Source organism: Ammospiza caudacuta, chromosome 16 (assembly GCF_027887145.1).
Source record: "Ammospiza caudacuta isolate bAmmCau1 chromosome 16, bAmmCau1.pri, whole genome shotgun sequence".
Taxonomy (NCBI): Eukaryota; Metazoa; Chordata; class Aves; order Passeriformes; family Passerellidae; genus Ammospiza; species Ammospiza caudacuta.
The window spans coordinates 8,351,398-8,377,540 of NC_080608.1; the positions used below are offsets into that span (position 1 = coordinate 8,351,398).

General features: G+C 39.6%; 1 protein-coding gene across 1 annotated transcript in view; it reads left to right on the forward strand.

Annotated features, from left to right (window-relative positions):
- RAPGEF6 (Rap guanine nucleotide exchange factor 6) overlaps window positions 1-26,143 on the forward strand; it is a 121,905-nt gene that overhangs the window by 69,055 nt on the left and 26,707 nt on the right. The window contains exons 7-20 of the mRNA XM_058815214.1: window positions 5,698-5,829; window positions 12,262-12,445; window positions 13,296-13,432; window positions 13,927-14,085; window positions 14,303-14,455; window positions 14,976-15,140; window positions 16,055-16,162; window positions 16,517-16,720; window positions 17,391-17,499; window positions 19,234-19,477; window positions 20,077-20,234; window positions 21,375-21,389; window positions 24,031-24,271; window positions 25,286-25,669. Of these exons, the coding sequence (XP_058671197.1) occupies window positions 5,698-5,829; window positions 12,262-12,445; window positions 13,296-13,432; window positions 13,927-14,085; window positions 14,303-14,455; window positions 14,976-15,140; window positions 16,055-16,162; window positions 16,517-16,720; window positions 17,391-17,499; window positions 19,234-19,477; window positions 20,077-20,234; window positions 21,375-21,389; window positions 24,031-24,271; window positions 25,286-25,669 (2,393 nt within the window). The remainder of the gene's footprint in view (window positions 1-5,697; window positions 5,830-12,261; window positions 12,446-13,295; window positions 13,433-13,926; window positions 14,086-14,302; window positions 14,456-14,975; window positions 15,141-16,054; window positions 16,163-16,516; window positions 16,721-17,390; window positions 17,500-19,233; window positions 19,478-20,076; window positions 20,235-21,374; window positions 21,390-24,030; window positions 24,272-25,285; window positions 25,670-26,143) is intronic.

Sequence of the window (26,143 nt, forward strand, 5' to 3'; positions counted from 1 at the left end):
CTCAAAAAATGTGCCTTAAAATTGGGACTGTTTGTCTTGTAGAGCTGGTTTTCACAGTGAGGTGGCTGAGCTGGGGGTTTTTCAGTGGCCCAGCAGCTGTGTATGTGCCCTGACACCCCAGGCCTGCGCTGTGCTCGTCCTCGGCTGTTTTATGGAAAATAACTCCTGTGTTGTTTCTGAATATTGGTCTTGCTGGCAGCATTTCAGGGAACTTCAGAAAAGCAAATAAGGTAGAAGGTTACTGACAGTCTGTAAAACCAAGGACAGAAAATTTGCTTATACAGCCTGGAAAAGGACAGACTGTTCTCTCAGAGGCTGATGCTTCTGCTGTGTCCAGACTGCATCGATTGGTTGTAAACATCCATATGGGCTCCTAGAAAAACTGATAAAAAACTTTGCTACCAAGGAGTATTAAAGAGATTAAAGAGAGGGGCAAACCTTTTGATTTTTTATTGCCCTTTTTCTTTCCATTAATTTGGATTTGGAATGGGCCAGAAGAGTGCAGTGAGTTGTGCTTCCTTTATTTGTTTTTATCCTCATGATGAGTCCTTTGGCCACTGTTCTTGTTGTGGGATCTTTTTGAATGTGTTAGATAAACATACAATTTACTGCAGGTTAAAACACAGTGGTGAAGCTTTTACACGCAGGAAAAGATAATTCATAGGTGTTATGTCCCTCTGTCAAGACTATTTTGCAAATTCATATTGCCTGTGCCTTTTCAGCATGTGGTTTTTGGTTATCCAAGGTGTAACAGAAAACACCGGTACTTACTTTCAAAACTTGTAGCACAAAGGCACAGAGATGGTTTTTCCTTAGGGCAGAGAGACCAGCAAATCCTAAAGTAAATTGCTGTGGAAATAAAGGATGAAGAGCATGGTCTCTGCCAAAAGAAGTTCTACTAATTCCTTTCCATGAAAAAAAAAAAGGGAATTAGAAATGTCTCAGTTTGGCCAGTCTGTGACGAAACTTAACTTCTGACTTCTGTGGTTGCCTTTCACTCCATTTAAACACTGCAGTGGCTTTCTATAGCCTTTATTTTTAGCAAACCCTCTGTAGGGAGAACATGAAGGGAGGTTGTCCTCAGGCTGACCATCACTTTGTGTCCTTTTCAGACGGGTTGATGGGCGGCCATCTCGTCAAAGGTCACGTCATTTGCTCTGTTGGACAGAGCATGTGCAATCTTGAAAGTCTGTTATAGCAAAATTAGGTTTTAATTTAATTCCCTTGTATTCTGTGTGACTTCACTGCTGAGAGTAAATGGTGTTTACGTGGGAAGTAAATGTCACTGCAGATGCACTGTCCTTGTCTGCTGGCCTGTGAGTTGTGCCATGGATCAGAGCTTACACTCCAATTAATTTCAAAATTACAGACACGAGACTTGGTGTGGATACACAACCTTGTACTCACCTTTGTTAAACTTTATACTGTCCTTGCTGGAGCACAGTGGGAAACCTCAGCTGTCTCAGGGAGAGACCATCACATCATTATTCTGCTCTTGTTACCAAACTACTTTTAGAAAGTCAGTAATTCTGTATAAAACCAAGATGTCCTGATGTCTCTTTAAAAAAACAAACAAAAATAATAAAATATAATACTCCTTTTAAGTAAACTTTGTATTATGTAATAGGAGAAAGGACAGGTTTGGGGCTTGCAGAGTTTTTTGGAGTTTCTCTGGTTTGGCAGCAGGAGTGCTGCTTCCCCTTGTATTGGTGCTAGGTGGCTGCACCCAAGAAATGGATGGAAAAAGCCAAAATTCCTGGTGGACCTTTGGAGTCTCCACCTCAGGTTTTCAAGTCTGCTATGGGGAGAGTTTAGTATTTTGTGCATCTTATTTTTTATTAAATGTTACTGAGTGCTGGCTTTTACACTCCCATGTGCTCTCCCACCACCTCCTCCCTTACCTGGCTGAGGTGACTGCCTGTGGCTGTGTCCTGACAAATGAGATGGGATCAGCCTGTGGACCATCTTCCAAAACTTCAAATTCCTTTAACAAAAACAAGTCTAGGCTGCTGGTGCTTCTGGGTTTGTGTGGCCTGGCAGGCTGATGCTACCATTAGGATGAGCTTTGAAGGATTTAGTCTTTTGTTCTCTCCTTTTTCCTCTTGCAGTTTGCTTTAAAAATTCCTAGTTGATCCAGGATTTTTTGGTATAATCACCAACTGTGTTTTCCTGACTCTGAGGGGGTGCAGAGTGAAGGTGGCTGTGCTGATGATAACTTCTATTTTCTTAACTTTCTTTCTGGTACAGTACTGAATTGCAGTGTGGCATTTCAACGGGGGGTTTGTTCCTAAATATCCCTTTGTTGGGAAAGGTCAGTCACAAGGATGTGCTGGCAGGGACAGGCTGTGCCAGCATGTCAGATGCACTCATATTACAATTCCAGATTATCCCTTCTTGTGAAAAAATGAAATTGTTGTGGTTTAAAGTAGCAACTAAGTAGTCTGGAGTGTTTATCAGAATGTTTGTGGTTTTCCTGTCTGGGGTGCTGGGGCACGTAATTAGCCAGAAGATAGTGCAGATCTAAACATCTGCATCCAAAAGCATCTGATATGGGTATAGTTGGACATTGCTGTGTGGACCTTGTTTCCCAACACAAGATTTTTCAGGATACTGATGCTCTTGTACCAAGAGTTTCTAAGTTTCAGGAAAAAAAGTCACAGCCACCAATATTTAAGACAATTTTATGTCACTTGCAGCAACTTCCCAGCCACAACCAGCAAAAGCTTCCTGTGTCCGCTGTCATGTAGGTACAGAAACATCCTCTCTGTATCTTGCTGCCTGGTGAGCTCTGCAAGAGAGAACAATCACTTTGGGTAATAAAAATGCCATACAAAAGGCAGAAGCTGTGATTTATTTTGGGAGATCAAGTAGAGTGGCAAGCAGTACTTTAAAGGTCACTTGTCTCAAATAAACCTTATCTCTCTCTCAAATTTAAAGAGATATTGGGATGTTTCTTTGCATCTAACTTGCATTAAATGTCTTTTGCAAGAATATATTGCAAAGTCCAGCAGGACTTTGCATCATACATACATACCCATGTGCTTTATAGGTGATGGAAGTGGAGTGCTGGCAGGGGGATTGAAGAGCAGTTTTGATTAATTAGTTGTTTAGAAATACTCCTTTGGGAAGGCTGGCAGTGCTTTGATCATCAGTGGGTGTTTGTGAAAATGACACACAAAATATATGCACAACCTATTTATTTTGAGAGCCATGTCTTGTTCCATCAGTGCTTAGAATTACAGAATCACAGAATGGTTTGTGTTGGGAGGGACCTAAAAGCTCATCTTGTCCCAAGCCCCTGCCATGGGCAGGAACACCTTCCACTAGACCAGGTGGAACCCCATAGGTGTGGGAGACAGTGTTCATCACAAGAATTTTAAAATCTCAAATAAAGTAGAGAAGACAAACTGTACATGGCAGTGCATATGTGTGAGTGCTGGGGTGTCTTTGAGCCAGAACAGGCTTTAACAGCACCAGTTGTTGGTAAAGAGCAGCACCTGCCATTGTTCTCCTGGGAAATCCTGCAGAATTGGTTCTAATCTTCCTCCTGCTCACTATTTTACTGGAGCTGCTTTGAAAGTTTGAGATCTGGATAGAAGGGAGCTTAAATTAAATTTCCTTATGTCTGTGTTACCACAGTCAGCATTGGATTTGATCATGGACAAAAAGATTGAAGCTGAAGTCAGAGCTGTTTGTTGGAATAGGGAGGTTATAAAGGTGGGGACAGCCTGAAGAGTTTGCAGCAAACCTGTGGGCTTTAAGCTAGAGTCAGTGAATCTGTGTGGGGTGATTTGTTCTGTAATTTCCTAAAACTCCTGGATGTTACATCAGCTCTTCCCCATGTGCTCACAGCTCTTCCATGTACGTCAGCTCTTCCCCAGTACTGCTGGCCCCTGGATTGAATTTTGTCATCTGAGTGCTTTGACTTTTTGCTGTTCTCAAATCCTGAAAATAGGTATTTTCAGCCTGTAAAACTTTTTCTGGTGGCTAAACATAGGCTCTAAAGTGTTTTGTTTCCTTTGTATTTAGATCAAGCCCACTGCAACTTAAGTTCCCTAACACTCATTCTGCCAACCTCCTTTCTTCCTCCTTGCTTGAATGGGTTTTTTTGTGGGATTTTAGCAACTGTTTTTCCTTTTCAGACTTTCTCCTTTTCATGTGACCGTAGATATGAATTTACAGGTTGGGTATTTTGTACTTTCTTTTGTTAAGGAAAAACAAAGCTAGACTAAGGTAAAAATTAGGGTAGTAAGGAAGAGTAATGTTCTCTTTCATAGCCCACATGGATTGTTGTATTTGAGTAGTGATTGCCATTGAGAATGTCATTAGGAGTTGCAAGGGATGCAAGATCCTTCATGTTCCTTATCACAATTTTGACACTAAAATTATGTTGCATTTGTCAGAGGGTCTCAACAATTTTTTCCCTGGTTGTGGGGGAGGTTTGGCAAGACCTCTGGTGCCATCCATGTTTTCAGAAAATATTTGAACTGGTGTTTGATGAAGTACTTCTCTTGTGTGTTCTTCAGATAATGAACATGGAATTGTAATGGTAAATCAAAACCTGTTTATCACTTCTCTTAATGTTTGGTCAGTATTTATAAAGTTGATACCAGCCTAGGAGTATTTTCCAGTATGGTCCTTTAATTTTGTAGGACTGAGTATGTAGTAGCTGACATGATTGTGGGGCATTTGATTTGTTTTACAGAAGAAATATTTTAATTTTTATGACAACAGTTGATGCTGTTGGAGTAGTTTTGGACATTTTCTGCCTCAGAACTTTTTTTAAAAAGAAATAGTATGTAAATTGTATAATTTAAAAACGATAAAGGCACATAGAGAATCTATTATTCCTTGATACAATGTGCTTTTCACATAGTTGAGTATAATTTTAAAAAACTAAATTTTATTAAATTTTAATAATTCAATATTTTAGAAATAACTATATGTGACAAAAAATAAACAAGCAGCTGAATTAAAGGACTTCATTTGACAGTATCCCATGCAGTTCTGAGTCTTTAAAAGCTATTGCTTTTTTTAGTAGAAAGAATGTTTGTGAACTTGAGTTATGCACTCAGATATCTGCATGTGTGTTCATTTACAGATAGATTTATAAAATAGGGGTGCTGTTGTATATAGCTGTAGCTAAAATGCATAATATTTTTTCTGTGTACTCATTTCTTTAAAGAAAATTTAAAGCCCTTTACAGACCAAATGTTTTATTTAGATTACATTACTTTTTGTTCTACATTGATATTTTCTAAAGGTTATTCCTGAACTAAGGTTCATAAATTGAACTTATAAGGAGGAATCCTGCTTCTTCATAATGGATTGCAACGTCAGCTAAGGTTAAATACTGTGTGCTGTTTGGCCATCATCATACATTTGTCATCTTGGGGTGTGTCACTTAGCTGTAAATATCCAGGACCTTTGTTTTATAGAAGGGTGCATTGTTTTCCATCAGTTTTATGAAAACTGAAGCGTGATTGGGTCAGCTTAGTCTAAACTAGCTTTTTCTCAAAATGTATGTCAAGTTACAGGTTCAAATTCTGTTTGATTTTGATTCAATAATTCAGCAATTCAAATACAAATTTAAACGCCTAACCAAAGTTTTATGAAGAACTTTGTCTTCCAATCAAACTTACACATCTTGTTTTCCTTTCTTTTCCCTGCCTTTCCCCAAATTCCTGTTATTTGCAGCTTCCAGCTGACCTTACCAAGATGCACCTCACGGACAATCCCCATCCCCAGGTGACGCACGTCCCCTCCAGCCAGTCCGGCTGCAGCATTGCCAGTGACTCTGGGAGCAGCAGCCTCTCGGATATCTATCAGGTAACACTGCTTTGGTTTCATAGCTGTCCTTCCTTGGTGTTAAAACCATTCCATAAACAGGAAGAGTGACCCTTTATCCAAGATGGGTAAAACCCTCTTGATGCTTCTGCCTATCCCTTGCTGCCCATGGGGCTCAGCACTCCCACAGACACAGAAATGCAACAAGCTGCTGCTTGTAAAGCTCTTTTTGTTGCTTTTCACATCTTTCTGTACCACCAAGTATGCTGCGGCTTTTAAAAGTAACAGTTGTTGATTCATGGGATCATTTTCCTTTCTGAAATGGAACAAATCTCTCGAAATCAGCCTGGTGTTTCCAATACCGTCCTTGATTATTTATATTTATTGCTAATAGCAGATGTTCAGTTCTGCAAACAAAAGTGTGGTAATAAACCCACTTTGCACTAATTGACTGTGGAAATTCTAGTGTGGCTTCCTGAGAGAAGTTGGCTGAAAGCCAGAGATAGCTTCATTTGTTTACTGATAATACACTTAATAAGTTACCTGTCTTGTGTCAAATCACAGAGCTCATTTCATGGGTGTTTATGCTCTGATTGATGAGGGCATTCAGCTTGGATTTGTATTGATCAGTAGTTTCACAGCTTTTCCACTTCCAAGTTGCAGTCTGGCCACAATACAGAATATACAGCAGTTGTTGAGCATGGTGTAGGTGTAACTTGATTTTGATGTAACTTGTAACAGGTGTAACCTGTTCCTTTTGCTTAGGTGCTGTCTGGATATTATTTCTATACTGGAAACAGATTAATGATACCTGTTTACAGCAATATATTGCTTAGGGAACTTGAAAAATAAGACATTAATGCAAAAATTACTTTAGAACACTGGAAGTGTCCCTGTGTTTTTGTCCTATTTAATCTACAACCTCACTACTTTAGATTTGCTTGCTGCCAGCTAGATCAGGAGTAGCTGGCAGGCATTCTTGAGAGTCTCCCCAAGATGCTCCATGAGTTCTCTTATTTCTGAGAGGCTCTGCTGGAAGATGGTGTTCTGCATCTTGATTATTTTTACTCTTTCTTATTTTCTGAATCAAGACTACGTCAGAATTGATGTTTGGTTAGGGTTAGGAATGAGAGAGTCCAAGAGCTTACAGCTCCACTGGGGCTGGAAAAGGCCTGCCAGGGAGATCATGGCAGGGCCACAACATTGCTGCTGCTGCATCTTTATGGTCTGGACCAGCCATGGTGATGGGTTAGGGTTGGGTTTGGGCTGGGGTTGGGAGAGTCCAAGAGCTGACAGCTCCAGAACAGTGGGGCTGGAAAAGGTTTGCCTGAGCAATGCTGGCAGGGCCCCAGCATTGCAGCTCCCACATCTTTCTGATCTGGAAAACCCATAAAATTGGTTTGGGTGAGGATTAGGGTCAGGGTTAGGGTTGGGAGAGTCCAAGAGCCAACAGCTCCAGGAGCCCTGGGGCTGGAAGAGTCCTGCCAGGGTGATTCAGCAGGGCCACAACATTGCAGCTGCTGCATCTTCTGACCAGGACCAGCCGTGGTGATGGGGACCTCACCCCAGGACAAGCTGCCATCAGGGCTAGAGGTAGGGCTGAGAGCGTCCAGATCCCACAGCTGCACAGACACTGGAAAAGGCACTGCAGGGCCATAACAGCAGGGTGCTTGAGTTGCCTGCCTGAGTAGTTTGGAGAGGTTTCTCTAAGTGAAAAGCACTTAAAATATATTATTGATTACAAAGAAATCACTCTAGCAATGATATCTTGTAATAAGAGAACACTCTTTTATCATGTGTGGGTAATTGTCTTATATCTACTCATCCATAAATGACAAAAGAGCATAATTGCTAAACAAATAAAAATTATATAAATAAAAGAAATTATGGAGTAACATATTTATATGCACTGTAGCAAATAAGCCGTGGTGCTAGGTGTTTTGTACACTAAGGAATAATTAATGTGAAAATGACTGCAGATTTTATATTAATTTTTAGGAGTTAGGATTTTTCAGGTAAGAATGTCCTTTTCAGTGACATTCACCTGTCTGGTTTTGCATCCTGAAGGAAATGAGGACATCTGTTAGAGAATTCCTGGCTGGCCAGGGTGATGCTGAGGCAGGTCACCAGTGTTGATCACTGATGAGTGAGATATTGAGAGATAATTCTACAGCCATGTATGATCAGAGCTGCAGTGACATTAACTGTGAAAGATTGCATTACAAAATCAAGCATTTGATAAGCTGTGGGTGAAGAGAAGACATGGCATGAAAGGGGGAAATCCTTAACAATCCACAGTGATTTTCTCCCCTTTAACTTTTTAGTGAATTTTTACTATCTCGTTCTCATATGCCTAATGTGCAGATAGACCTGATAAAGGATGTATTTTATGTGCATTTATGTATTTTATGGGTTTTATTGCAGTAGCTGTAACAGTTAGTGATGGAGAATTCTCTTATTATTTGTCACAAATCTATAAAAGATCTCTAGGTATTACTTAGTAATAGATAAATGTTGAGTAATAATGCCATTGCACAATATTTAACACAGCATTATATTGCAGCAACACATCAATATAGACAGATTTTGAAATCACAAAAAAGAAAAGTGGTTTCCTCCAAATAGTCATCATATTATGAGGGTAGAGAATATCTTTGATATGTAATAAACCTACATTTTGGGTGTGATGTATTGACTCAATGATTGAAAGCATTTTTGGTACAGCAAAATACAGCTTTTCATAAAGTGTTTGGAAAATGCTGCTCTGCTTTTGCAGTCAGCTTCATATGTATCATGCCAGGCTTCACATGCTAAACTCTTTAGAAGTATCATAAGTGTCACTAATATTCTGGATAATTTTGATTAATGCAACCTTGAAATGACCTTTTGAATTAATGGTATCTTGACATTAATTTTTCAGTAAGTAGTACAAACTTCATTATAGAATTGGAAAACATGATTAGAGAGTGGTAGAACCAAAGAATGAAACAGTGTTTTATTAAGATATGTAAAGATTTTCTCTTCATCTGTGTACACTGCATTCATCAACAGTGTTGAAATGAGGTTTCACTTGTCCCAGCTGCCTCTCAGTCCAGAGTAAAGCCCATTTCCAGTTAAACAGAAAATTATGAACATAAAGCTTAGTGAGATCAGCAGAAGATTCCTGCCTGTAAGCTCTGCTATGGAGACATTGTGTTAAATCCTGAGTTAGTTGCAAAAAGTGATGAAAATTTATGCTTTTCTTTCTTGCCTTTTCTGTTGCTATTCCCTGTTGGAGATTTCTGAAACACAGACTCCAAAATGTCCAAATGTGTGTATTGTGAATTCTAGCTTGCTTGGAATACTGCAGAGCAGGTGTCTTTCTGTTGTGCTGCAAACCTTTTTTAATTATAGAAAGAAAAAGTAAGTTATTCCCTACAATTTTTCAAGTAACTTCTTGCTTGAGGGGAATTTAAAAGAATTTATTCTTTTTCTGTCAGTCCCTTTCTGGAAGTACATTTAATTTTAGAACTATGGTGCTCAGCTGGAAGTAGGGGAAGCTGTTTGGTTGTGCATACAGCAATTGAAATGCAGGCTGGTACAGCTGCTTTGACCTGTTACAGGGGTCCTCAGAGAAAAAGAATTTGACAGGTATTACACAGGGAAAACATCTTTCTTTGCCCTTTCATGGGACAGGCTCTAAGGTGCCCAGTCAGAGTCGCACAAGGAATCCAAATTGTCTCTCTAGATGTGGCTGGAGAGGGTCTCACCTCTACTCAGAGAAATGAGTTTCTTGTATCAATACCTGGCAATCATCTTCTCTTAGTGACCAACCAGTTTGCATCAGTTTTTTTCAATCTGTTTATTTCTGTCAGTTCTCTCCCCTTGCACTTGTTTCAAAATCCTTCATTTATCACTTTGGGAGTATGTACTCTTTGTGGGCAGCAGCATCATTGTCCAGCAGTAATTCCAAGTGTGGTTAAGGCTTCAATATTGAAATAGATTATCCATAAAATATTTATCAAGGATATATATTTCAGTAGATACCCCTGTGTCACAGACCTGATCCTGGAAATCCATATTTGTGTGAGATTTGAGGATTGCAGCTTCAGGTTTCATTTTGTACATCAGTAGTTCATAAATGTTTGTGCTAGGATTGATTTTTGTATTTGATAATGGCAACAGCTGGAGCATTGTGGTTGGGAAGAGCAGCTACTTTTGCAGATGGCTTTATGAGTGAAATCCTTCCTGTTCCTCCAGCACTGACCTGCCAGCATTCTGTCACCCATCTGCACAGAATCTTGGAAACACAGTTGGAGGAACTGCTCCTATTTCATAGTTTGATCAAATCATAACTTATTTATCAAGAAAGGAGCTGATTTGCCTATTTTCCTCTGTAGGATATTAAAAATTTTGTAGAACCTGTAACCTCAGTTTTTCTGGTTTAGCATGGGTGTGTCAAAGTGAGGATTGGTGCTGCTGTTTGACATAGCATGGAGAAGTTGGTATAAATTGTGACTATTTAGATGAAGAAATGCTAGAAAAGTCCTAGAATAAAATGCTGTACTGATCATGTGCTGCTGAGAGTCTCCAAGTACAATTTGCACTTGGGCTTAATTCCAAAACTGTTAATGTGAGCTACAGAAGCCAATAAAGTGATGTAATGTAAAACAGATTTAACCCTCTCTATATTGTTAGCCTCCTCTGAAAGAAATACATATTTTAAAATAGTTTAAGCTTTATTTATTAGGTTAGCTGGCTGATTACCAAAATGTGGGCAAGCTCTAAGGTTATATATAAACCCCAGGTTTTTTTTTTTCTTGTGTAGGATGACAAAGCTGTTCCTCTGTGCAGGTACTGGAGCTCACATCAGCATGGAGTGTGTAGGGAGATGGAGACAGTGCAGTCTGGTGTGATTAAATCACTTTAAGTGAATATTGTTTTATGTGAGGCCATAAAAGCAGGAGAGCAGTGACCAAGTAAGGACCTTCTGGTGAAAATGAAGCACAAGAAGAAAATGCATGGTGGAATCAGGGAGGAATTATGTGTCCTGGGAAGAATATAGGAACACTGCCCTAATGTGTAGGGTTGGGATCAGGAAGGGTAAGGCTCAGTTGGAGGGGGATGTGGCAAGGGATGTGTCAAAAACCAGAAGGGCTTCTACAGGTACACTAGTCAAATAACCAAAACCCCCAAAAAAAGGATAGAAATTGTGCTTCACTCCCCAGTAAATAAGGCAGCAGAACTGATGACATGGAGAAGGCAGAGCACTCAGGAATGTTTGTCTCAGTTTTCACAGGTTGCTCTTCCCACATCTCTCCATGCCCTGAACATCAAGGCAGGGACTGGGGGATCAAATTCTTGCCATGGGAAGAGAAGGTCGTGTTTGAGAGCACCTGAGGATCTGAGCAAGGCCAGGGGACTCAAGGCAGTGCATGGCAGGGCCCTGAGGGACTTGGCTGGTGGAACTGGGCATGCAGTCTCCATCTGGCAGTTGTGTGAAGCCCCTGGAGATTGGAGAAAATAGGGATTAAGGCCCCAGGGATACTTTATTGCACCCTGTCAATACTTAAAGCAGATTTATTAGAAAGACTTTTTACCATGTCCTGTAGTGACAAAGACAAAAGGCAGAGGTAATTTGGGTACAGAGAAGAAAATCTTGCCTGTGAGTGTTTTGAGATACTGGTACAGGTTGTCCAGAGAAGCTGTGCTTGGCTCCATTACAGTGTTCAAATTCATCCTTCATTTTGGATGTTTTGTGAACGCGCAAGAACCTTAGCTCAGTGTTTTTGTAAAATCTCAAGGATTTCTTCAAAGTGAAAGTGAGTGTGGTAAATGCACTCATTTAAAAACAAACTCCATTTTCTGCAAGTTTCTATATAATTGCCTTGTACTTTTCAGTGGCACATCTTGTTGTTCAAATTTCTGAATTTAAACAGAAAAATGATTTGCATTCTGGCTTAAGCTTTAAAAAAAGTGATTGAGCAACTACTCTGTAGAAACTGAGAATTTGAAACTACATTTTTTCCCCCTTCCATCTGTTTGGAAATTTATTTTCATGCCATTACATCATTTAAACTGTACATAAGGAATTAGTGCAAGTGATTCCTATGTGATTCTGCTTTTTGTGGCTGTTATTTTGTACTCTTTGACCATTGTCTTGTTTGGTTGCTCAGGGTGATGTCTTTGTTGTCATCTATTGCTGACAGGCATTGGGTAACCAATGATATTACTAAACTATATTACTATTTTGTTAATACTGTGGACTCAAATGGTGAAAAAACAATGTCACAGGAGTTCACAAGAAAGAGAATAAATGCTGTAAAATGAAAATTTAGTAGATTTCAGCACAACATGTTTTCCTCAGTGTTCAGAAAGGGAGCTGTTAGAGATTCTAGTTAGACTTGGTCACAGAATTTAATATTTTTAATTAGCTACCTCAGACCATAACTCATTGAACTGAGGACATTGAACCCTCTGACGTTTTCTTTGTAGGCTACAGAAAGTGAGATGGGAGATGTTGATTTAACGGGTCTTCCGGAAGCTCCTGTAGACTCTGAAGATGAAGAAGAGGAGGAGGATGAAGACATTGACAGAACTTCTGATCCACTTCTGGGGCGAGATGTTGTCCGAGAGTGCCTTGAGAAGGAGCCTGCAGATAAAACTGATGATGACATTGGTGAGGAGGAAAAATACAGCAGTAAAATTTACATAGGGCTACTTCATATAACATCTGTAAGAGAAGCATAACCAAAAACTGTTTAATGAGTTAATGTTCAATGTATATCTTAATAATTGAATGATGTCTCACTTTGCTCTCTTGATGCTCTTAATTGATGTCTTCTCTTGCTATCTGAGAGAGTATTTGTTCTGAGAATCCAAGTATTTTGAACAACAGTCTTTGTGATACTGGAGATGTGATGTTTTACAGTCATTGTATGCACTGATGTAATGGGACATGTAGCAAGGTAATTCTGACTGCCTGAAAGTGTTGAAGTAGTTATTAAATAGCAAAGAGAACATACTATTACTGAGTATAGGTATACTTAACTGTAAGCTGCAAAACAGTTAAAATGAAGATAATTTACTGCAGTGTTTAACTAGAAATTGGCATGAATTTCAATAGCAAAATTTGCTTTCTGCTGTACTTCAGATTGCGTCTCTGAACACTGGAAAATCATTTCATGCTCCTGTCTAGCTTATAATTACTGTACCTAGGGGTATTTTTAATTTTTCTAAATGTTTGAAGCTGAAGTGCTTTTACTGTTAGCTAGACTGCTGCCCTGAGAGTCAATCAGAGCACCAGCGAGGCTGTGAAGCTGAGTTCTGGCTCTTGATGACAAAGTGTACACTGGGCTCTTTTTAGCCACAGGCACTAATGGGAAGTGTAACACCCCTGAACAATTTTCAAATTTAAATTCAATTTTTAAATGAATTTAACTAACATTTAATACACTCGTGGAGGGTAAGGAATCCAAGGAAACCCTGGGCCTTGCAGTCATCATACCAATGTTTCCTCTGTCCAACAGAGCAATTGTTGGAATTCATGCATCAACTCCCTGCCTTTGCCAACATGACCATGTCTGTGAGGAGAGAGCTGTGCTCAGTGATGATATTTGAAGTCGTGGAGCAAGCAGGAGCCATCATACTTGAGGATGGCCAGGAAGTAAGTCCCTGCTGCCAGAGGAGGTGTGAAATCAGTAGTCAGGCTCCAGCATAGGTGCCCTGAGCCACTATCCTGAAATTTCTCTTCCTGCTTGGATCAAGACATCTGGAATGGCACTTGCTGTTCATCCCTCCCAGAAGGGGTGAGGTAGACTTATCTCTGGCAGTGACTAAATGGGTGCCCAGGGAAGGAATGTTCATTCTCACTAAATGGTACAAATATATCATGGCAATTAGCCTACTTATTAAGAAAGCAATCTATTAATCAGTTTTTCTCCCTTCAGAATCAGTTCTGAAGTAAATGAAGAAAGTTGAAAAGCATTCCTGTTTCCATCTCTTATATCTCACTGCCTTACAGTGGAGGGTTGGTGAATTAAATGTTGCAGAGATGTGCTGATAACAAACTGGAGGCTACAAGAATGAGCCTTTCTGAGTAAGAGCTTACAAAAGTTGTTGAATTAGCTTCACTTTTTAATTTTTTTTTTCTTTCTCTAGCTTGATTCTTGGTATGTTATTTTAAATGGCACAGTAGAAATCACCTATCCTGATGGGAAGAGTGAGAGTCTCTGTATGGGAAATAGTTTTGGGATTACTCCCTCACTGGACAAACAGTACATGAATGGAGTGGTCAGAACTAAAGTAGATGATTGTCAGGTAAGATTGCAATTCTGTATAACTATATCTTATTTTTAAGCATCTAATAAAAGAGACAGATTGGAACAGGTACAGAGAAACCTACAAATGTGCTCTGAGAGCTGGAGCCCCTCTGCTGTGGACAGGGACTGGGAGAGTTGGGGTTGTTCAGCCTGGAGATTGGGGGATACATTAATATTTTAGCTACGTTATTCACTGTTGTTCTCCTTGGGCACAGTTTGTGTGTATAGCCCAGCAAGACTACTGGAGGATTCTGAACCATGTAGAAAAAAACACTCACAAAGTGGAGGAAGAAGGAGAAATTGTGATGGTGAAGGAGCACAGGGAGCTGGATCGCAGTGGAACCAGGAAAGGACACATAGTTATCAAGGTACATTTCTTTCTATGCTTTCCATTAATCAATTAAACTTTTATTTACTTGTAAGTAAATTTGAATCTAGTATACATATTCAGTTTTGTCTGTGTCAGCTCAAAAAACTTGATTGGAAGGAATGTGTATTATATTCCAACTTTACTTCCATTTTCCCTTTAATAAAGTTGCATATGTTGTAACCTGTTCAACACATACATTGAGTTTTGTATTGGGAGCACCCTTTGGGGTATTTATGGCCATTTTTTTGTAATCTGAAAGAGGAACTTAAAATTCTTACAAAAAATTAAATTAAGGGAAGTTACTAATTGTTTTAGCCAGGTGTTACCTATGCAAAATATCAGGGCTGAGAGAAGCAGAAGGATTTGATTTAAACATGTTGGTGCGTTTTCTCCTGAGTTGGCCATAACTGAACTTTCTGATGGGATTATACTGGTCATGTGGGTTTGTGTTGAATTCCTCTTTAGGGAGAGGTAGTGGTGAGAGATATCAGTTATTTTTTTGATTTGCTTTTTTTAAGGCAACACCCGAGAGACTCATCATGCACTTAATAGAGGAACATTCTATTGTGGATCCAACCTACATCGAAGATTTTCTTTTAACATACAGAACATTTCTAACAAGTCCCTTGGAAGTTGGAAATAAACTCTTGGAATGGTTCACAGTGGACAGCCTCAGGGATAAGGTTGGTTGCAGTCAAAGAGATTAATATTTCTGGTGAAAATATATTTAAATTGATCCCTTTTTGTATTGCTGATAAGCTAAGATAAATAAAACTAGGTTCCACTCTATTTAACTGTGTGTTCATTCATGAGAAACCTTGATAGTCTGGAACTTGTGCCAATTTGTTGATTCTTAGCCAGTGTTTTTATGTGTTCTAGCCTTGAGCTGAGGAAGTCCAACATACTGTCAAAACACTGGATGTTTTGTATAGGAAGTTGTGCAGGGTCTGCTGTGGTTACTGCTTCTCTTCTTACCTCTTTCCATGCTTTTCAGGTTGGCAGCTACTGGTTTTTAATAAAAGGAATGATAAAGAGAAGTGTGTCATCAAACAAAAGTAGAAATAGTATAATTTTGGAAGAGAAACTGCTATAGACTTAGATTTTTTTTTTTAATATGGGTGGATAATACAGTTGTGAGACTGACTACCATGAATAGTGGTGACTCTGTAGCACCAACAGAAACAATCTGAAGACTTAAATACAATTCCTTAGAAGAAAGCTTTTTATTATCACAACTAGAACTTCCTTTAAAGAAATCATTAGGATGCTTTAAACGGTGATTTTCATGAACAGTGCCAGGAAGGCTTAGGTGAAGATGGATTTTATGCACCAGTAGGTACTGGGTGAGGTTGCCAGTATTTTTTAGGTATAAAAATATTGGGTTTTTAAATTTTTCATTTGCTTCCACAAATAAAGGGGAAAAGAAGATGATTTCAAGTTTAAATGTCTTTTTCCTATCAGATACAGTAATCTATATTACGTTCTTCTGCCACACCCAAGTATTCCTCTGTGTTTATAGATTCAAGCTTATAGAAGAAGAACCATAGGTACCTTTATATGCATATATATATATGCATAATTTATTTTGTTTTTACAGGTTACCAGGGTAGTGTTACTGTGGGTGAACAATCATTTTAATGACTTTGAAGGAGATCCTGCCATGACTCGATTCCTGGAAGAATTTGAAAAGAACTTGGAAGATACGGTAGGAGCCAAAAAGAATGAATTTTACATTTTCTAGTACATCATATTTCAGTTTTTGAGTGGTACCAGTGCCTAAAGCTGTAGTCTCCAAGTGTAACAGTTAACACGTGGCTTTTAACATGGGATACATTTGTTCTTAAATATAAATTAGATATAAAGGCCATATAAAGTAATACCTATGGCACTCATTTGGGAGTTTTTGCATTTCTGCAAAAGAGGACAAGGTTTATTTAGTAAGATCTGAAAATCTCATATCAAAAATCTGTTTTCTGGCCCTTGGGGTATTTTTCATACCTGTTTTTCCATTTCTGATCAAAGAAACATTGCAGTGCATTTTGTGTCTTCTGTGTTACAGAAAATGAAAGGCCATCTCAGATTGCTGAATATTGCCTGTGCTGCCAAAGCAAAATGGAGACAAATCACCCTGCAAAAACCTTCCAGAGATTCTCCCCTGTTTTTCAGCCTTCTTGGAGGCAGTGACAAAGGGTTTGGCATTTTTGTGGAGACTGTGGAGATAGGCAGCAAAGCAGCAGAAGCTGGACTTAAGCGTGGTGATCAGGTAAAAACAAATAAGTTAATTTAAAATATTCTGCTTCACTCACCTCTTGGTTGTTCTCAACAGAAATCTTGTGCTGTGTACTAAAACCAAACCACTGGAAAGTGTGGGAATGCCACAGCTCAGTGTCCATTTCTTTTTGTTAAATGGGTTTCTGTTAAATAGTTTTCAAAATATGTAAAATATTTAAATATTCCAAAAACAGCATGGGAAAAGAAACCAAGTTATGGTTATTATTTGAAACTTTCTGATTGGAGATATGGTTTACATTGAAACCATCAGATTGTTTTGTGGGATGGATTCTCACCTGATGTGTTTGATCCCAGCTCACTGAGGCAGATCACACTCAGTGAAAATCCACCTTTGAAGTGATATCTGTGGCTTATGAGCCACCATTTCTGATTAACTGCAAGAATGTCGTGTTATCACAGAAAATAAATTTATTTAAAGCATTTTTCAAGTAAAAATGGAAGTCCTGACCTATTTACAGGATATAACTTCTCTGACATGATAAAAATAGTTATTTTACACTGAATGTTTTCATTCTGTAGCTGCAGTAAAGATGATATGGTACTTCCTGGGAAGTTCTTACTGTGCCTGTATTATCACCTTTGTATTTATAACTCTGTCAGATATATGTTCTCCTAATAGTCCCAATTTTTATTTCTTAAAGATAATGGAAGTAAATGGACAGAATTTTGAGAACATTACCTTTGTAAAAGCTCTGGAAATCTTAAAGAATAACACACATCTCTCCATTACTGTAAAAACAAACATTTTTGGTGAGTAGACTGTATGTATTATATATATTTATGTGTGAAAGAAAAACTCCACTCCTTCTGGCTGTATGAGTGCAATAGGGTTCCACCTTTTTTTTCCACCTTGCTCTCGAGGTGAGAAGTTGTGCAGAAGTCCCCTCGTTGTGCCTCTGTTTGCTTGGATAGGTTCTCATGTGCCAAGGGCTGCATGTCGAGTGGCACAGAGCCAGCACAGGCAGCTCTTCAACTCCCTGAGAAATCCTCAGATGACTGTTTAAGCTGATTTAGTGTCCCTCCATGCAGTGGGGCTGAAACAAAGCCAGGGGATCTGGACCACAATATTTTTGCCAAGAAACAGCAAAAATGTAAGACTGGGATTTTGTGAAACTTTCTTTAAGGGCTGTAAGAATGAGAGGATAAATTACCTTTGTAATCGAAAAGGGGATATAAAAAGTGGTCTGGCATATAAATGTTGGCTTTTAATTGTCATCATGAATATAAACACCTAAATACCTCTTTAAAATCTCAGTCAAATGATCTGTTCTTTTTCCATAATCTTGTTCAGGCAACAGAATAACAAAAGCTACAGAAAGAAGGAGACTGTGCCCAGGATAGCTCCTTCCTGCATAGTTGTATCCATTATCTTCTGATGGTTTTCTTCTCCTATTTCCTTCTCCCAGTTACCTGCCCTTGCTCACTATTGATTTTCTTTTCATTATTTTACTGTGTTGATCACTGTGCAGCTAAAAAGGTTCAAGCCCTCAGCAGTTGCTTATTAGCATAATGCAGAAAAAGCTTGAAACAACCAGAGTCACCAGTGGTCCAGACTGAGTGAAATGACATGAAATGAAGCATCACTAGAACTGAGACAGGGATAAGTTGTTAATTTGTGTTATAAATGTGAGCAACATACACTTAAAAGTGGGTTATAATCTCCTCCTGCTAGCTGATACAATTTCAAGGTGATTTCTCTGATAAATTTTAATGAATTAATATCTTGAAGCTTTTTTCAACAGTGATATTTACTATCCTTACTTCCTAATTGAGTGTTCAGTGTCTGGTACTGACTATGAGCAATTCCTGTTGTTGTATTCAAATCTATACTGGGAAAGCTTGTAGCCTTGGCTTTTATTATGCATCAGAAATGTACCATTTAATTGGACTTGCTGTACAGAAAGTTTTGGTTGCCTTCCTCATAGGGACAATTTGAGTAATTTGCTTTGAGTTCTACATTCTTCCAGTATCACCATTTTTTCAACAGAAAATACTGAATTTCTGACTTGAAAAGTTATCAAAAGATTTTAAAAGGATCTTTAAAGAAGTAACTGATGTTGACAAGACAATTAGAACATTTTTTTTTCACCTTATATATGTGGAAAGAAACAAAACAAACCCCTATAATTTCCATGGAATTCCAGCTTTGAGAATGTCAGTGTGGGTTATAGACTAGCTTAGTTTCATAAATGTAATAGGAAATCTGATGGAGCTTCTGTTCAGTAGTGCTAGCAGAGGCAAAGACAGTTTGGGAAAATATCAGTCTGTCTTGCAGTTACTCTTGAAAAAGCACGTGCACTCCTTTATCTAAAAGATGCAAACAAAAATGCCAATAAATGCATGGTGCATATTGCCCTGGCTGCAGTGTTTCCTTATTCTCTCTCTGGAATGTGAGAAGCAAAAAGTTTGAGGGGAAAAGAATATTTCATTGTTAAGTTCAGAGTGTGCAAAGATTACTCACAACTACTGTATCTTCTCTTACAGTGTTTAAGGAGCTGCTCTGCAGGATAGGACAGGAGAAGAATGGAATCCCACATATTCCAAAAATTGCAGAAAAGAAAAACAACCGTTACTCTATCCCAGATATGCCTGGAGATGTGGAACAGATGTTTCCCCGTGAAAAAGGAAACAAGAAAATGAAAGCAAACACTGTGTCTGGTGGGAGAAACAGAATCAGGAAAATTTTAGACAAGACCCGTTTCAGCATCTTGCCTCCAAAACTATTCAGGTTTGTCAGACTCTTTTGCCAAAAAGTAATGGTTCCTGATTAGGTTGTGATACTTTAATCATAGAATGGTTGGAAAGGAGTTAGGTGAGAAGGAACTTAAATATCTTACAAACTATCCCATTCCAGCTCCTCCCATGGGTAGGGACACCTTCTACTCTCTCAAGTTGTTCCAAGGCCCATCCAGCCTGGCCTTGGACACTCCCAGGCATGGGGCAGCCACAGCTGCTCTGGGCAGCCTGTGCCAGGGCCTCACCACCCTCACAGGGAGGAATTTCTCCCTAACCTCTACCTAAAACCTACCCTTCTTCATACTCAGGCCATTAAGAGATACCAGTTGCTTAGGATGTCTAGTCATTATGTCCATGTTGCTTATGTTTTTTAAAAAATCATGGCACCTGCCCCAAGAATGCAGAACAAGACCAAAATATCTTTTCTCTCCCCATGAACGCTTTCATATCTTTTTCTCCATCTTGTTTTGGAAGCCTGTCTACAGCATGTAGTTAAAACAGCTGAAACACCATTATTTTTCTTAGTTTCATTCATGCCAAGGTGAGAAGGAGGAGTTTGGTGCAGGTAACTGAAGCAGCTCTGTTTTGCAGCGACGGCAGCGTGAGCCAGTCTCAGGACGACAGCATCGTGGGGACGCGGCAGTGCCGCCACAGCCTGGCCATCATGCCCATCCCTGGCACCCTTTCCTCCAGCAGCCCTGACCTGCTGCAGCCCACAACCAGCATTCTGGATTTCTCTAACCCTTCAGGTAAGTGGCAGCTTGAGGTTGATTTACAGGATGGTTAACAAGGCAGCTGGGTCAGGGGGAATATTGTACTGTACTCACATCACTGCTGCTGAGTGCAGTTGCCTGGCATTGTTAGGGATCCTGTGGGCCTGACAGGGATGATACTGAAATGTACTGAAAATCCACACTGCTTGAGCCTCTCTTGCCTACTTTTTTTAGGTCATGTGAGACTTTTTTTTTTTTTTTTTAACAAAGAAATGTATTTTGCCACTTCTGAGAGCCTTTAATTTACTTGGCTCTGGTGGAAGGAGATAATCTTTGTTAGCCCCTTTCTCCTTTGCCATCTCTCCTCAGTGCTTTGACTTGTCCATCCTTCTATCTGCCAGTATATATTTCAGGCAGTATTGTGGATAGAATAGGACTGCCATGGTAGCAGCACAGTGATTTTCATGTTTTGCAAACATGATGTATACTCAACAGTATGTCTAAAATCCTAAAAAATGTTTTGAGCTATGTGGTCTGGGCTTTCATTGCTGTTGCTGTAGGAATCCAGTTTATGGGGCGGCTGCAGGAGGCATTTGTTGCAAATGCAGCTGCCTGTAAACATGTCTGGTCAGAATATTTTTTTCCTTTTTTTAAGTGTAAGTTCTGTACATAATGGCATATTCTGTAAAGTGTTTTGTGACTGTGACTTATGTTTACATAAACATGTAGATTTCCCATTTAAAAGGGATGTGCACAGATATATCTTATCAGGTGCATAAATATCCATAGCAAGAAAGTTCCCTTTTTGCTGCAATTCCAGATCCTTGCTGCCTGCATGAGAGCTACATGTTTTTCAGAAAATTTTAATTTAATACTATACAAGTTACCACTTAATATGAAATGGTGGTAAATAGTTCATCTTGGATAAAATCACAGAATTATTTGGGTTGGAAAGAACCTTTAATGGTCAAATATTCCAAGCCCCCTGCCATGGGCAGGGACATCTTCAGCTGGCTCACTTAGCTTTACTTTAAGCTTGCTATAAGAAATATGCTGCCAGTTTGAATGTCAGAGAAAACCAAATTATTTCTGACAGTGTACACTTGATAAGTTTTGTAAGCATCTCAATCTTGATTTTGTGTTGATACAATGTTTTTCTTTTCCTCCTGTCTGCAGCTGTTGGGTTTTACTGTAAGTATCCTCATGTAAAGCATCCTGCAGACCTTAATATTGCATGGCTTGCCTGTAAATGTAACACTATCAGACATTGCACTGGCATAGTTATCACTGTGGGGCATTGGACAGCCCTGTGCTCTGTGATTTTCCTTAAAACAAATCCATAGGTTGCTGTACAGGCACAGTGCTGTGCTGAGGCTGACACCTGCATTTTATTCCCATTTCTGCCCCCAGCACACTGAATGACTTCTTGGAGGTTCCTCTGCTTCTCTGTGGCGTTGCTTTAAAGGGATGAAGTTGCTTATATCTCTTTCATAGAACTGAAGTTTCAGAGAATACTAGTTTTGAGGTTTAGTTTGTTCTTCTGTTGTACTTCATAACTAAAATTCTGTGCATGCCAACTTGAAGTGTGCTTTGTATTGTCAGAATGAGCTGAATAATGCATAAAAAATTTAATAATTTATGTTTGCCTGCTTAAAAGCGAAGACTGTGAAGACAGAAATGTGCCTGTAATTTTTTCCCTTATCTGTCAAAAGTTACATTGTCTTGGTTGCATGGGTTTGGGGTTTTTTTGTTTGTTTGTTGGTTTTGGGGTTTTTTTTACTTTTTTCTCCCCAATTAAATTTCAGTTTTACACCTTCAGTGTGTTCTTGTTTTTAGGTATGTTGATACCAAAGTATAGATGTTTCCCTCTTGTGTTTCTTTATTATCACTTTTATGACAGGCACTTCTCTAATTATTCAGTATGTCATTTCCAACCCTTTCACTCTGATATAAAGTACAAATACTTCTCTCTTATATTGTCCCTATTCACATATATATTGAACTTCTCATATTCAGCTACAATCCAGCTTCTGATGAGAATGTTCTGATAATGTTTTAATCATAATCATGAAACTGTTAGAGGAATTAGGTTTCAGTTGGAATTTTTTTAGCCCATGTTTTCTTCCATCTTAAAATTTATTTACAACTGTTGTTGAGCCTTTCTTTTTTCCAATGGGTGGGACCTTTGGTGCTGGATCATTACCTGATTGCTTTTTACCTTGAAATGCCTTCTACTTGTGCCCATAACACATATAAATCTTGATGCAAGAAAAAGTAACCCCAGGGTCACTACCCCCAAAGATCTTTGTTGCCTCCTTAAGCAGTGGATTGTGATGGAGGAAAATCAATGTATAGGCAGTGGAGTGTGCAGCATCTGAATCTGTGCTCAGAGAGCTGCTGCTGGCAGTGCCTGAAGGACCTGGGTGCTCTGACAACCAGGATGATTCCCTGGGCTGGTTCCCCTTGGGCAGAGGGACACCTGAGCATCACTGGGGCTCAGGGCTGGTCTCAATCCACAGATTTGGCACTTAAGGACTGGACAAATAGCAGTGAGAGAAGAGAAGGGGAGGGCTGTTTGGGAGGTGTTGCTTTAATGACAGCCCTTCCCTTCTTTCACCGGGGATCTCTAATGCAGCAGTTATGGAATATCTGCCTCTGCTGTGGTTTTGGAGAGCTTCAGACTCTGAAGGCTGAGGGCTCAGCAGCATCCTCCCACCTTCTCAGCTCTGCAGAAAAGTTGTGAAGTTTTAGTCTTCAGGGAAGGGAAAACTGGGCTTCCCTGTGCTTAAAATTACGGAGCATTTTGACTCCTGACATTTTTTTTTAAATCAGTTTTATTTAGAAAATCAAACTTTCTGTAATAACTAATAGAGCAAATTATTTGCAATCATCAAGCTGTGAATTAAACACATGTTTCTGTAGATATTTATTTCCTGCTGTAGGCTGCCTCAGATTAAGCTGTTCTCTAATGCATTTATAATACATAAAATGTGCTATAAATAAGCACACCAGCCAAAGAATTAACTGCTGGCAGCAGCTAAGTTCCTTCAGGAGAGAGAGTGAGGGTGAAAGCCCATGGCTAGTTCTAGGAGCAATTAAATCTCCTTTCCTCCTCATATCCTCCTGCCCCAAGCCCATCCATCCGTGCTTGGTGGCTTCCCATCCCTGGGAAGAGTGCCCTGGCACATGTGTGAACCTGGCTCTCACAGACACAGGAGAGCCAAAGCAGGAATGATGCTGCCAATGTTTTTAAGACATGCTGGGAAGGAGCAGTGCACAGTCTAGTTACATACCTGCATCTCTTGTGCTTTGATTGGAGTCATGGGATGGTAGAGTAATTGGGTTTTAAAAGAGCAGAGAGAAGAGTCTTCTTTTTTCCTTACAAAGATAAAGAAAAACCCAGAGTATTTTAAATATTTTTTTAAGTCCAGCATGTTTTTTTTTTCCCCAGAAGCTGGTTGTTTTTTTTTCCTGATGATCAAATGGGACAGTAAATCATCAGTAATCATAGAATCACAGAGTGGTTTGGCTTGCTATAAGATCATCTAGTTCCACCCCATACCTTCCACTAGACCAAGTGCTCCAAGCCCCATCCAGCCTGGTGTTGAACACCTCCAGGGATGGAGAGTCCACAACCTCTTTGGGCAACCTGTGCCAGGGCCTCACCCCCTCGGAAGAATTTGTCCCTAACATCCAATTAAACCTGCCCTCCTTCAGCTCAAGCCAATTCCCCCTTGTTCTATCACATGCCCTTGTAAAATATCCAAGTGACCTTGTGTCTTTTCAAGGGAAAAGTACATCACACATTAAAGGTGTTGTGCTCTTTTTTTAGATATTCCAGATCAAGTGATCCGAGTCTTCAAAGCAGATCAGCAGAGCTGTTACATCATCATCAGCAAAGACACTACAGCAAAGGAGGTGGTGAGTCATGCTGTCCACGAGTTCAACCTGACAGGAGCCCCTGAGACCTATTCCCTGTGTGAGGTGTCCGTCAGTCCCGAGGGGGTCATCAAGCAGCGGCGCCTCCCGGACCAGTTCTCCAAGCTGGCGGACAGGATTCAGCTCAATGGACGGTGAATATCCCTGGTTTTCGGGATTGAAATGTTGCACATTGGAAAAGACCTCCATGATAATTAATCCCAACATCAGGGAGAGGTGATTTAACTAAAAATAGATGGGTGTCTGTTGGAAGCACAAGCAAGTAATTGCCAGTAACTTACACTTCACTCTCTTCTTTGGATCGCCTTCCTCTTCTGCACCCAAAAATCCCTCCCTAAATTTACAGCAAGCTTGGTTGATGGCAGTTAAATTTGGCAGATCAAGATAATCTATATAGTGCTTTGCACTTAGAGAAAAAGGTTGTATTTGTTTTGATACTTCTCACATGTACTTGAGGATTAAAGAATACAATTAATTCCTTTCTCAGCGTCATGCTGCAATGAACTGATACTAACCTGAGATAAATTCTTCCATTTTTAAGTAAACTGCTCTGAATGTTTCTAAAATATTAAGTGCTTTGGTTTTATCTGATGTCCCGATCCATACCAGAAGAAAGTTTATTAAAATAAAGTATTCTGTAGTTGTCTTTGCTAGGCAACAGAGGGAATTTATGACTAATAAACTTTTGTGTATCTGAAAGTGATTTACCTGGGACCATAGAATGAATTTTCCAGATATATTTTCATTTCCTGAATACTCTGTGCCTCATGCACATATTAGTATGCCACAGTAAATTTATGGAAAAAAACCATGCAAAATTTGTGTGAGAGATGTAGAAAGAGATTACCAGGAGATGTCTCAGGGCTAGTGTGTTTTTGAAATGCTATTTTTGCTGCTGAATTTACAAATGGAAAAGGTGAGCACTACAGCATATTACAGAGTACAGTGTAAAAATATTAACAAAGAGCTTTTGAAATGTTTGTTTACTTAAGTAATGGTGCTATTTAACATTTACTGAAGTACAAGGTTATGTTGTTCCTTCTTGTCTCTGAAATGCTCACAGTGATTAGTATAGTTCAATGTCTTTGTGTTCACAAACCCTCTGAAGAGCATCTCTAATGTGTTGTTTTTCCTCAATCATTCTTCAGCTATTATCTGAAAAACAACATGGAAACAGAAACCTTATGCTCAGATGAGGATGCTCAAGAGCTACTCCGAGAGAGCCAGATTTCCCTGCTGCAGCTGAGCACCATCGAGGTGGCCACCCAGCTTTCCATGCGCGACTTTGAGTTGTTCCGCAACATCGAGCCCACGGAGTACATCGACGACCTTTACAAGCTGGACTCCAAAACAGGCAACGCTCACCTGAAACAGTTTGAGGATGTCATAAATCAAGAGACCTTCTGGGTTGCCATGGAAATTTTAGCAGAACCCAACCAGCTCAAAAGAATGAAGATTATTAAGCATTTCATTAAAATTGCTCTCCACTGTCGAGAATGCAAGAACTTCAATTCCATGTTTGCGGTGATAAGGTAAAACACTTCCCATTTCCCAGATCTGATTGGTGCTGTCGCAGGCAGTTCTGGTAATCCAAATGAAAGGAAAGAAATGGGAATAACCTGAGCAGACTACAGCTGGAGCTGGGGGGGGTTTCCAAAGCCAGACTGGTCAGAGGTGGATTGTCACCAGAGCCTCTGCAGTCACCTCGGCTCTTCAGTCCTGTTACAGTGCTAGGTGTGACAGTCTCTCTTTCACTGGTACCTCACAGGAAAAGAGAAGATGGGCACAAAGCACTGTGTGATTGATGAACTGCAGAAACCTGCCTGAGCACTGTGTCATTTTCTGTGACTTTGGCACCCAATTTCCCTTCTTTTTGTCAGCCACTGTTACTTTTCCAGGGTGCACCGAGTCGTATATGTGGTGATGAGATTACTTTATTTCTTCCTTGCATTGTAAGGACTTCCTCAAATCAGTCTTGTTTTGGTTTCATTTTCCTTCTCATTCTT